Source organism: Gallinula chloropus (assembly GCF_964237585.1).
Source record: "Gallinula chloropus genome assembly, chromosome: 11".
In the NCBI taxonomy this organism is placed as follows: Eukaryota; Metazoa; Chordata; class Aves; order Gruiformes; family Rallidae; genus Gallinula; species Gallinula chloropus.
In genome coordinates this window covers 19,254,014-19,267,186 of record NC_140096.1, presented here as the reverse complement: position 1 = coordinate 19,267,186, position 13,173 = coordinate 19,254,014, and the positions used below count along the sequence as shown (strand labels likewise).

General features: G+C 45.1%; 1 protein-coding gene across 1 annotated transcript in view; it reads left to right on the top strand.

Moving 5' to 3' along the window:
* The window catches only part of NRK (Nik related kinase), a gene marked incomplete at both ends in the record, with an annotated part of 100,386 nt that overhangs the window by 38,797 nt on the left and 48,416 nt on the right, over positions 1-13,173 (top strand). The window contains 5 exons of the mRNA XM_084269134.1: positions 3,786-3,911; positions 4,630-4,740; positions 6,506-6,596; positions 9,259-9,389; positions 12,201-12,255. Of these exons, the coding sequence (XP_084125260.1) occupies positions 3,786-3,911; positions 4,630-4,740; positions 6,506-6,596; positions 9,259-9,389; positions 12,201-12,255 (514 nt within the window). The remainder of the gene's footprint in view (positions 1-3,785; positions 3,912-4,629; positions 4,741-6,505; positions 6,597-9,258; positions 9,390-12,200; positions 12,256-13,173) is intronic.

Genomic DNA, 13,173 nt, shown 5'->3' with positions numbered 1-13,173 from the left:
GAGCTGAGCAAATCTGCCCTTCGCTGTCATGAGCTGCAGCCCCTGGCTGATTTCTTAAGAGTGGCAGCAGGATGCTGTGGTCATTGTGGGATCCTCTGGACATCTGTCAGGAAGTGCTGCTGTGTCATTTTACGGGGTGGGGGGAGCCCTGTGAAATGGGTGAAGGGGAGCTGATGGCAATGGGTGCTCGTGTGCCTCTGCACGCAGGCTCAACTTCCTGCTGTCTGCCACTGCCAAGCAAGCAGAGTGCTGGCAAAGAGATTGGATTCTTGCTGGTTTTCTCTTCTGCCAGTGCAAGGTGATCAAAGAGCTCTGCTGCAGCAGGGCATTCTCTGTCTGTCCTTGATTTCAGTCTTTCCAGACAGCAAAATAACATTTAAATGAGAAACTCATCATTAGACCTGCCCCAGTTCTAAGGGGTCTCTGGGTAGAGGATTTATCAGCTGATGATCATGTTTCCACTTCAGGTCAGAGGTGTGTGGCTTTCTGGTTCCTTCTTCCTACTGTCATTGCAGATAGGCCTACATCTTCAAAAACATCCTTTGATCACGAACCTGTCATCTCTGTGCATGCAGCCATCTGTGCCCAGAAACACAGTGGTGAAAGCAAACAGCTTTTTGCACCTGCACATCTGCGAGCTTGTTTCCTTTCCCTAAGCAGCATGATTTATGAGCGAGTCGCTAGACCCCTGCGAGATGTGGCTGATGCTAATATTGACAAGAGGGGTGGTGGAAGGAGTAAGTCCTGAGCATGGGCACGCACTGCAAAGTGGGGAGTGACCCTGCTTGAAGGATGTGTGCAGACAGCATACCCACAGAGAGATCACAAGTCCAGGTTTGGTTCCTGGCTGAGCCTCAGTCCTGGCCCGTGGGAGAGAATCACTCACATTTACCCTTCTGCCTTGGTTTCTGCATGTGAAGTAGAGTATTTTTTCCACAACTCATTCAAGCACTGGGAAGATGAGTGCTTCTGTCTTGGAGATGCCCACCTGCTGTCCTGTGTAGCCCTTTACCTTACAGGCTCTGACTTTGGAACACGCAAGAGTTTGGCTCGGAGGGTTTCTGCACTGCAGTGGTGGTGCTCAGCAGGCAAAGCCACTGTCCAATCTAAGCAGTGTCTTCCCAAGGCACTCATCCTGTTCCTGAGCAGTGTGTGGGCACAGGGATGGGCAAGGGAAGAGGAGGCAGGTGCAGGGAGGGAGCAGGTTCCGGCACTGTGGGTAAGTAGATCAGGACACGAGATAAAGCAGGAACTGAATTGTCCAGCTGGTGATGGGAAGGGAGCATTGCCTGTGTACAGCTACTCTTTGCTCTTGCCAGTGGGTGTGGAAGAGCCTCCCCTGTATTCTGCTGTGCTCACAAACAGGCACACGCTTATCTTTGCTTTAAAGCACGGAGGGGAGATTGCAGAGGAGTAAAGAGCTTCGGTAAGAGCTGTGCCAGTATGGTTCCAGCACCCAGTGAATTAATTAGGCAAAGGAAGAAGAACTGAAGAAGAGACTGAGGAAGTGGTTGCGATCTGGCAGCTCTCTGAGGGGGGAGCTGCAGGCTGGAGCTGAGGGCACAGCAGGGCCCCACCAGTACAAAGTTCATGCAGATGGGCAGAGTTAAAAAAAAAAACCCAACCCTCAAGATCCGAAGATATCTTAAGTAATTTGGGGAAAGCCTTTGATTAGAGATTAATGATCCTCCATACATTTGGTTCCCCTAGGAGAAGGAGTGGGCAGGATGCAAGGAGGGGAAAGGAGTCCTGCCTGTTTGTCCCACTTTGTGCCCATCTTCCTCGAAGACCCATTACCAGAAACTTGTGTCAGTGAGGGGAGCCTTGTCAGGAGCTGCCATCCAGGTCAGGACCAGGATGGCAGTTCCCATATCCTAATTCCTTGCCTCCTCCTCCTCATCTGCCTGTTTCCACCCTTTCACGTGCAGCATTTGGAGCCCCAAAGGGAGCAAAGCCCTGTTTCTTCTCCCAGAAATTTATCAGCACCAACTCTTAGCTCCCTTTGGTGCTGCCCTGGCCATGTAGAGAGGCAAGTAGGACCTTGGTCATGGAGCATTTCCTGCGTGCTGTCTGGGAACCAGCTCTGGTTTCTCTTGGAGACTCCAGCTGCTGCACCAGGCTCCTCCTTACCCTTGTAATTAAGCCATACAACATCCCAGGGCTGTATCAGGCCAAGGATTAAGGGCCCTCTTTTCTCCTTAATTGCAAAGAAAAGATAACTGAAATATCTGGTGCAGTTGTGTGCAGCTTGAGAGCCTGTGTTCAACAAAGGGGCTGTTCCTAAACCTGAAATAGCTCATTTTGCTTCAAGTGGAGTTATTTTATGTTTCCCATTTCCTAAAGCTTAAGACAATTATGCTTTGCTCTGGTAACATGTCTCCTGTGGATTGATGCTACTGGCCCCTTCTGTTGGGAATGAATTTTGTGAGGTTGGGTTTAGTAAGACACACCATATGCATATGCTTGAGGGAATTTGGCTTCAGCCTGTCAGGATTGAATGTTTTGCTACAGGTAGAAAGGACAATGCAGCTGGTTCTGTAAGCAGTCTGTTGTGCTGATGGTTAAAGGAATGCTTCGATGGCAAAGCTGCTGGAAAATAGTGGATGAGCACAGAAAAATGTCCTGTGGGGCTGCTGAGTTCTTCTTGCTGCCTCTTTTTCTTTTTGTTTTTCCTTCTGCTAGTAAGTGCTGACTGGGATGTTTTGCAGCAAAGTAAATGATTTTTCAGCTTTGTCATACTCCTTTTAAGCAATGCAAGGATACCTTGCAGCACCGTTCTTTTCCTATTAAAGCAAATGAGACAGGAAAATCTACGTTGCTTCAGTGGGTATTGTGCACTGTTTTACTTGGTGGTAACACAGCAAGCAGGCTAGCTCTGGGAGGACCTCTTCAGATCAGGCAATTCTCTCTGAAAAAGGGCTTTTCCTGCTCATACAATTACTAAAATGTGTGTTTCCATTTGTTCGTTGTATTCTTGTTCATGGTGCTGTATTGGGCAGCAGAGAACATGTGTCCTGAAGAGACTGAAACAACTATAGTAGGAAAGCTGCGCCAGCTCACGGCTGGAAGGAGATGTCATGGGAGTGCACTAACCCCCAGCATGTCAGAGGCGTCACTGCCAGCATGATGTTCAGAGGGGGAAAGAAACTCCATGGTCCAGGGAGGGAATCCTTACAGCTGGAAGGAAGGAGCAGATCCTGACCCTGTGCTGGCTCTGGAGTTTGATTTGTGGCAAGTTGCCTCCTGCTTGGCTTTGGCTTCGGCTTCTTCCCAGGAAGACCCTCTGCAGGACTGGGAAGGCAGCTTGGCTGGTGTGAGCACTAAGTGCTTTCCCAAGTATTTAAGTAATGGAGTGTTGGGAATGTTATTTTTTGTTTGTTTGAATCTGGTTAATTTCTGCAAGATGAAATTACTGCATATAGAAACCGCAAATGGGGGAGTAATGGGTGCTGTGTGAGCCCCTGAGGAGACAGTGTGAGCTTGTTATACCCAAATGGGGACATTTTTGACTCCTTTGGTCAGACCCTAGCAGTTCATTGTTTTAGGCAAATGGACCAGAGTGATTCAGTTGTTGGTTTAAGAGCCTACAGTCTTGTCATCACAGGATAACTTGGGTTGGAGGGAGCCTCTGGAAGTCTTGGTCCAAACTCCTGCGCAGTGCAGGGCCAGCCATGGGATCAAACTGTGGCTTCAGCTGGGTGCTGAAAGCCTGCAAAGATGGAGGTTGCCCTAGAGTTCAGGGATCTCTGGTCACCTAAGGAGCCTTCTGCTCTCTTTTGCTACAGAATGAAGAGGAGGAAATCAAGCTGGAGATAAACATGCTAAAAAAGTACTCCCATCACCGGAACATTGCGACGTATTATGGTGCGTTTGTAAAGAAAAGTCCTGCAGGCCAAGATGATCAGCTCTGGGTAGGTGTTCAGTGTCATTTCTGCTCACCAGATCTACAGCTCCTTTCTTTAGAGCTCCAGTATGCTCGGCCTGGCTTCTGTCTCAGTGGAACTCTGAAGCCATTGTTCTGGAGAATAACGTAAAAATATTGTTCCTCCATCCCCTTTGGTTTCCTTTGGGGATGTGTACTTGTGACTTGTGCTGTGTCATTCTGATTTGTTGTTTGAGCTTTTTCTTTTTTTTTTTTTCCCAAATTAAACATTTCTGTAATTTTTTTTAAAGACAACTGAGATCTTGTCCTCTTCCTTGTTGTTTTCATTTCCTCTTTTTTGAAAATAAAAAAGGGAACACAGGAATTGGCAATAAAGCAAAGAAGAAAATAAGTCCTCCAATGGTTTTGTCTGCAAGGCTTTTGAAGATCTGCAGCAAAATGAGAGATTTCAAATTTTTTTGAAAAATCTCAAGTTTTTCAGTGGTATTAGCTCTTGGTTTTCTGATTCAGAGGTTTCTTAAATAAAATACCCATAACCTGCAGTAGGAAAGGAGCACTGCTGGGATTTATATTTATTCAGCAGTGTGTGTGATACAGGAAATGAGACTTTACATCACTTGTCATCCGGGAAGGTCACGTGTTGCTTGCCACACCTTGGTTGTGGTGGAGTGGGTGTTTGCATGGGGTATCTAACTGGCACCTCCTCAGTGCTGTGGTAACAGTGGATTGGCTTTGTCTTCTTGCAGCTGGTGATGGAGTACTGTGGTGCAGGCTCTGTCACTGACCTGGTAAAGAAGACAAAAGGGAACTGTTTCAAGGAAGATTGGATTGCCTACATCTGCAGAGAGGTTCTCAGGGTGAGTCCTGACCACAAAAAGGCCTTTCCAAGCCTTTGGTTGCTCACACAAGTCACTAATGAGCATTATTGTTTAAAGGTTTTTATCCATGAGGCTCGTGGGCTGTGGTACTTGAGTTCAGAAAAGCCCATAGAGCCAGCATGATGGCTGCTTGACATCCCATATTGTTGTGGTCAGTCCCATTTTCTGTATGAAGAACAGAAGATTCTTGTTTCCTGTCATAAATGGTCAGCTCTGAAAATCCAGATTCTAGGCATCTAGGAAAGTAAATACATTTTCTGTTTGCAGTAAGCCTGTCCTCCACATCAGGAGATCTTGCTGCTCATCACTTCAGCTGTTCATGCTGCACAAGATCTCTCTGTTTGTAATTCCCTTACCTGCACATGCTCAGGGGCCTCTTTTCCATGCTGTTAGAAACAGTGTTGACTAAACAGCATTCCAAAATCTGAAAGGTAGTCCCTCTGGGGCAGTAATTCCCCAAGACAGTTCTTGGGGCTGTATTTCATCCTATGCAGGCTTAGAACTTTTGTTTGGTTGGTTGGTTTGGTTTTGTTTTGTTCCTGGGAATTGCAGAGGATAAAACAATTCCCAAGTGCAATCTAGTGAACTAGCCTGGGAAAAAAATACTGTTGGAACCTGTCATTCTAAATTCAAAACCCATTACAGAGTTACTGATCCATCTTCCCTGTAATGGAGTTTTACTTCTTTTCTAAATAATGGTAAGATAAATGTGTATTCTGGGAGCTGGGATTCAAATGGCATGCCAGAGTAATGCCTGAATACGGGTAAATCTTTGCTTCTGGAGCGGAAGAGTTGAGAAGCACACGCAGTAAAGAGCATTGGCCATCTTACAAGGATTTGGCATTAGGCTGCAGAATGTAATAACTGTAGCTGGAGAGCGTGAGGAGAGCTCTTCTGGAAAAAAAAAACTCCCAAAGGTCTGGTCAGGTTGCTTTTCATTTGTGTGGCTCTAATATCTCTATTAAAGCAGTTGATGTTGAATCATTTGGTTAAGCTCGTGCAACTGCAAACCATCACAGCATGCTGGTGTACACCAAGAAATTGGATTTAATCATGCTCGTTTCAAAACAGAATGACCCAGTTGCACATGGATTGACAATGTTTCCTTCTGGAAAATTTAGAAACTGGGTTGAAGCTCTATTTAAAAATCTATATATTATAAAGGCTAAGCTTATTGAGTGGAGCATTGCCTGGCTTCCTATAACATATTCTTTCAGCGTGTTCCTTTATGTCTGTGCTAGTTTAATCATGGACAGTTTTGAAATGAAGGAAGAGGATGAACATTGCAAATATTAGTTGAATGAAAACAGTGTTTGCCACATTCAAAAAGAGGTCTGACTTGGTATTTTGGAATGCTGTTTTGCTGAATGCAGGATTTAAGCTACTGTGGCCGGCCACCTGCTGCCTCTGGTCCTCACAGAGAATTCTGCACTGCTCCTTCCCTCTTTTGTTTGTTTTTAACACATAGCATAAGGAAGCATCCCTTGAGTCTGAGACAGAAGTTTAAAGTATTGTTACCTTGTTGACTTCAGAGATGTTCCACTGCCATCAGGCCTGTGGGTAAAGAAGACAGTCAAACTTGCAGTTCTTGTCCTCTCTCCTCCCTGAAACTGGGGCCTTCATGTTGATAGCAACATCTAAAGGACTGTCCCTATGAATAAAGTCTGAAAAGGGTAAAAGTGTAAAAGGGCAACGCTTCCTAATGATAGGAAGAAAGAGTAAAGAAAGTCTGGTTTTCTTTTAGGGCCTGGCACATCTTCATGCTCACCATGTCATCCATCGAGATATTAAAGGACAGAACGTTCTTCTTACAGAAAATGCAGAAGTAAAACTGGGTAAGTTTCCTTAAACATGTGCTAGAAACCTGTTCATAAAAATTTAAGATTTCAATCTTGTCTTGGAATGACTTAAGAGCAACCAATATGTCAAGCAGCATTAATGTTTGTGTTTATAAGGTGTCTGTCATGTAGAAAGAACTGAAAACATGACATGTTCTGCAGGGATGTCACTCACAGCCTGTGGGAAATACAGCTACTTCTGGGCAGTCAAATACAGAACCTGTCTAGTAAGTCTTGCAATCCCAAGCACAACCACAGGCTGGACAGAGAGTGAATTGAGAGTGGCCCTAAGGAGAAGGACTTGGAGGGAGGAGGTGGACGAGAAGGTCGACTTGGCGATGCAGCCCAGAAAGCCAACCCTATCCTGGGCTGCATCCAAAGCAGCGTGACCAGCAGGTCAAGGGAGGTCATTCTGCCCTGCTACACTGTGCTCTTAGGACACCCCATCTAGAGTACTGTGTCCAGCTCTGGGGTCCCCAGCACATGAAAGATGTGCACCTGTTGAAGCAAGTCCAGAGGAGGCCACAATGGTGATCAGAGGGCTGGAGCACCTCTGCTATGAAGACAGGCTGAGAAAGTTGGGATTGTTCAGCCTGGAGAAGAGAAGGCTCTGGGAAGACCTTACAGCAGCCTTCCAGTACCTAAAGAGGCTCCAGGAAAGCTGGAGAGGGGCTGGTTACAGGGCCAGGAGTGACAGGACAAGAGGTAATGGCCTTCATCTGGAGGAGGGAAGATTTAGATTACATGATAGGAAGGAATCCTTCCCTGTGAGGGTGGTGAGGCCCTGGCACAGGCTGCCCAGAGGAGCTGTGGCTGCCCTGGGATCCCTGGCAGTGTTCAAGGCCAGGCTGGATGGAGCTTTGGGCAACCTGGGCTAGTGGGGGGTGTCCCTGCCCGTGGCAGGGGAGTGGAACTAGAGGATCTTTGATGTCTCTTCCAACCCAAACCAGTCTCTGGTTCCATGAAGTCATAGCACTGTCGGGCCTTCACAGCAGATTCCAGCATGCAAAGATTTCCACACTAAAAACATTGTGGGAATAAGTTCTGCTAATCCATTTCTCTAAGGGAAGTGATCTTAGGAATTTTTCATAAATCTGACAATAGGAGAAATTGTGTAAGGGCTGCCACTGAAGAGCAGCTCATACTAACAGTCATCTCTCAGAAATGTCAGAGAGTTTACTTATTTCCTTTTTGTAGCTGTGACATGTCAGTGCTGACAACTTCTGACTTCCTGAGACTAAACTCAAGTACATATCTCTCTTGAGGAGGGGATGTCTTTCATGTTTTGGGAAGACATCACAGAGAACACATGGCAATGATTTAAAGGAGCAGTCTCAAGGAGAGCACTTCTCTTATTTGGGATGATCTTTACACTCCCTCTCTTTAATTAAAGAATTCACTATAGAGTCAGAGAACAAAAATAACATTTGTGGATGTAGGTTAGGATGTGTGGCTGGAGCAAGTAAAAATAAGTTCTTTAAATCTCATTATGGTTTAACCTCATGCCAAAATCCTGCCTTCACTGAAGTTGAAGGGAGTTTTGCTGTTGGATTAAATGAAGGATGTATTTTGCTTGCAGGCTCTAAAAGATACACACTGGTTTTCAACTATTCCCTCTTAAAACTGGCAAGATGGGGAGTTTGTGTGTGCTTATAGTCTTGCACTACCCCACCATTCTTCATGTGGTTGACAAGAAAGTTAAAACTTTCTGGGTAAAGATGAAACAGATTTTCTAAGTACAACAACTTAAAAAAAAAAAATAAAAGCCAAAACACCAAACCAGTTGTTCCCTGAGAGATGCAGCTTGTGTGTCTTAAAGAATCTAGAAACCCAAGAGCCCCTCAGTCCAGTTCTGTTCCACTTCAGTGTAAGTGTGTGCTCTTCCCATCAGAAGTGTGTGATGCTGCCAAAGGTCAGGTCCAACTTGTTGGAGGTTTGCTAAACAGGCACATTAAGGTACAGTAGTACAAACAATTGTGGCTTACAGCTGATCTGAGCTGAGGTAACATGAGGAAATCTTCTCTTGATGGTAACCATAGGGCTGTCTCAGTCCTTTCTTTTCCCTGTTTCATCTTCTGCATGGATGGCACTCAAGTGCTATCCCCAGTGGGTGCAATTAGTGTATCTTCGAGGTTTGTTCAAAGAAATCACCTAACTACAACCCTTCCTATCTGGGTAAAACCACTCCTGATGTAAGTAACACACTTTTCAGCACAGAGAGCACCACACACTTCTCTCATTCTCGTGATTCTAAGAGCAGAGTAAACTGGAGTGCTCTCTAGCTTGTTCTAAGAGAATGTTGGGAAGGAATTACTCCAAACACCTTAAAATGAAGTGATGGGTCTCTCCAGCCTTCACAAATGGCTGTTAAATACGACCAATTGTGCCTTGTCCATTGATACTATTTTCCTCTCATATACTAGTCAAAGATCTGAAGCCCTATTCATTGTAGAATTAAGATTATGCATAAATTATGATTATGTAATTAAGATTATGCAATTAAATTTCAACTGTTGGACGTGCTGTACTGGAGGAACTCAGATTTGAGAAGCATCGTAGCCCAAAGGTTTGATACTACAAACAGTGTGAAAGTAACTAACCAAACACTCTGCCATGAGGATGCAACTATTAATGTCTTCACCTCTGCTTGGCTTTTCAGTGGATTTTGGTGTAAGTGCTCAGCTGGATAGGACTATTGGGAGAAGGAACACGTTTATTGGCACACCATATTGGATGGCACCTGAGGTCATTGCTTGTGAGGAGAACCCAGACTCTACATACGATTACAGGGTAGGTGTTACAGCTTTGTGTAAGGTAGCAAAACATGCAGGTTATTGCTGAAATCCTGCTCAAGTACTGCATTTGAAAAGTTCAATCTCCACCCCACCCCCTTTTAAAACCACAATAATATTGTAACTGTGCAAATGGAAGTATTTGTAACATGTGGGTAGTGGCTCTTTTTAAGACCAGAGTTTCATTATGAATGTTTTTTTTTGTGAGTTGTTCATGAAATACACTTTCATGAACTTCTGTGAGAGAAAATCCAGCACCTGGTATCTGGGGGTTGGGGTAGAAGAAAAAGAGCCACTTAAATTTGAAAGGGATAATTGCAGTAGCTCAATACTAATGTGAGGAGCTACAACTATCTTCTGTGATAGAGCTGTTTTACTCTGTGCTTGGCTGTGAATCCTGAGTTAATTTGCAATAATTAGTATCACTTGACTCATTTATGACCATGTGACTACCAGAGGTTTCCCATCCTAGAATGATTTCTGAACATTCGCAGGGTGGCTGAGGTGAGATGGCACAGAATGTCTGGTGTTCCAGTTTGTGCCAGTTGCCTCTTGTCCTGCCACTGACCACCACTCAGAAGTCTGTTTTGGTCTTCTTTACTTGCCCTCCCATCAGAGATCCCCCGGGGCCTTCCCCTCTCCAGACTGAGGAGCTCCATCTACCCAGCTCCACTCCTTAAACATCGCTCTGGCCCTTTGCTGCACCCACTCTAGTGCATCCATGACTTCCTTGTACTGGGGAGTCCAAGAACAGCTATGAAACACTTTTTCTGGTTCTCCTCCTGACTTTTATATTCTACTGATGCTATTCCTAAGAGACTTACAAAGCTTATTCATTGTTCTCTGGCCTGTTTCCAGCAGTGTTGTCATTTGTCTGTCTGCACTTACTGTGCAGGATGTTTTCCAGGGATGGCTTTCTGAACAGCCATCTTCTGAGTCACCCTCCGGTCACTCTCTTGGTTCAGGTGTTCTCTTGGTTGCCACTTTGCACCTCTGATTCCAATTCTGCTTCCAGCAATATTTATTAGAAGAACCTGTTATGGCTTGTATCTTCCTGGTGATTCAGAGGCTGTGATTCTCCCTTGCTGAGAACTTCTGTGCAGCACTGGTGGAGTGAGGTCACGTTGTGTGACTGCCAGTCATGTCCAAAGAATGTTCTTGGATTTTATTTTATTTTTCATACTGTGTAAATCTTCTACTGAAACCTCATTAAATTAATCTCCTGTCTTCATTCCCTGTCCCAAGTTGATTTCCTTTTCAGAAGATGCAAGTATTAGGAACATGCACCTTTATTCCTTGAGGTTTCTTTGCCTTCAGTAATAATCACAGTTCATCTGCTTCCAACTAGCTTTTGCAGGTGGCAGTTTAAAACTGCTCAGCAGAGGGTTTTGGAAGCACTTCTGTCGACAGTGCTGTGACTCAGAAGGTGGCATGGGGCCCGTCTTCTCTACAGAGACTTATAGCTGATACGCTGAGCAGAGTCACAGGGAGCCACTCTGTAAATTCTTGCTGTTCCACCTCTGGTTTAAAAAAGAAAAAGATTAGAGCAAATGAGTAAGCATACATATGCATAAATATGTATATATATACACACACTCACCTTTGCACACTGCTGTCATCCTGCCCTTTACTTGTCTGCCCTCCTGCTTTGAAGCTCCAAATCAAAACCCTTTGTAGCCTGGTTGTATCTCCCATTGTTCCCAAAACCTGCAATACAACCTCAAGAAGACTTCTCTAATTTTCAGTCATTTACTTAATAACAAGGCAGGATCATGAATACATTCCCACCAGTTTTGTCCAGTTATTCCACAAACTGTGATGCAAACTGGTTTTCAGTTTGCATAAAGCCCTTCAGACCAGCTGGACTGAGAAGGTTCCGTTGATGAAGTAAAATTAAGAGGCTGGATATGAACTGCTGCTCATGTCATGGTATATTGCTTCTAACCTTTGAAGGTTTGTCTTCTGTCTCTCCCTTTCTAAAAGACAGTTTTAGAGAAGCCTTGCAAGTTGGTTTGTTCACATGTGTCTCATTTGGCTATGTTTAGACAGGAAAAAAAATAGTAAAATAATGCACATGATTAATCAAGTGGAAACCTGTGAAGTTTAGAGGGTCACTGGTGGTGTTTCCCCACTTACCTTCCGTGATCAAAACCTGGTGCTTAGCATCCAGATGTGCTGGTACAGGAAACTCCACTCAGAGTTAACTGAGTTGTACATACATTGCAGCATAAATATGAATGCGTGATGTGCTCTCCCTTCAAGTGCCCAAACCCATATGACTGGAGACTTAGCAGACAGGAAAAGTCAGATTCCAGGGGCTGACTGTAATTTCTCTTCCATCAGCTCAGCAATGACTGCTCTGAAATAAGCATTAAGACCAAGAATTTGTTTGGCCAGGAGCAGGGGGTGAGGCACGGCTGTGTCTCACTGCCTCATGGAAGCAGTTTAAAAGATTTAAGATGTATATTTAAATGGTGCCTGCCATATGCTGGCTCTTGTTTTTTTTGAATGCAGAAGGTCTGTGTTTTGGGGCTGGCTGCTTGAATGATGAATCAGCTGTTCAGAGTTGCATGGGAAATGGGAAGCTTCTGGCTATTAGCACATTTCCTAACAGCTCAGTAGGGAATGGGAGGGAGCAGAATGCATGTCACTCCAACCAAAGTGTCCCAATCCAGGAGAAATCTAGGGCAACTATAAAAACAAACAAAAAAATCCCAACCACCCCAAAAAACCCCAAAAGAAAACAAACAAACAGAAAAAGAAGCTGGAATGCCACAAGTTGCAATGTGCAATGTTTCTTTTCCTGCAGAGTGACCTGTGGTCTCTGGGAATCACTGCTATTGAAATGGCCGAAGGAGCTCCTCGTAAGTGATGTGGTATGAAGGTGGGGGTGACTATGCTTGGTGAACATGTTCCCTGTTAAAATAACTCATGCTTGGCTATAATGCACAGGTGTAGGTCGTTCTGGCTGTGTCTTTAAAAATAATTGGTGACTTTTATTCACTTGGGCTCTTTTGCTTTTCTCTTCCTTTAGAGATCCCTTAAGTCTGTATTTTGATTCCTTGCCTTCATTTCCTAGGGAAACAAAAGTTTTCATAGAGCTCTTGCTAGCATCACTTTGTTGATCGCTGCCTGTGGGTGCAGCTCAGCAGAAATGATTGTCACATTAGCAGGAAAAAATTGACAGGAGTGGCTTTGGGTTGAGGTCACTGGGGAAAAAAATGGTGGTGGGAGAAGCTAGCCCTAAATGTTATATTTCAGTTCTGGGACTGAGTTGATTCTCGCAGGTTTTGGGATGAATTTGTGTGTGCTCACATAGTGGCTTTGGTCCATAACCACATTCTTAGGCTGACAGCAGATTGCTGTAGTTTTGCAGCCTGCCCTTGCCTGCCAGCTGCCCCCTCGCTCCTCCAGCGAGCCTCTCGCAGCCACCGGGCACAGAGCAGCGGCTGCAGGGTGGGTGCAAAGACCTGGTGTGTTTCGGTTTCCACGGGGGACCAGTCGCTTTGCCCCCCAGCACCCGGGAAGCAGACGTGGTGGGGTATCCGGTCACTGCTGAGAGCACAGGAGATGAAAGAAATTATAGCCTGGCCTGAGCTCGAGAGCACGTAGGCTGTGTTTTTAAGAAGCACACTTGGCAGTTCTCCCGTCAGACTTGGTTTTTAGCAGCACTCAGGAGCCAGCTGGATTTCAGGAGCACTTTCAGACAAGGGGCTTCAGCCTAGCTGAGGCTCAGTCCTGAGTCTTGAGTCCATGGAGAGTTTTCTTGGAGAGAGACTTTG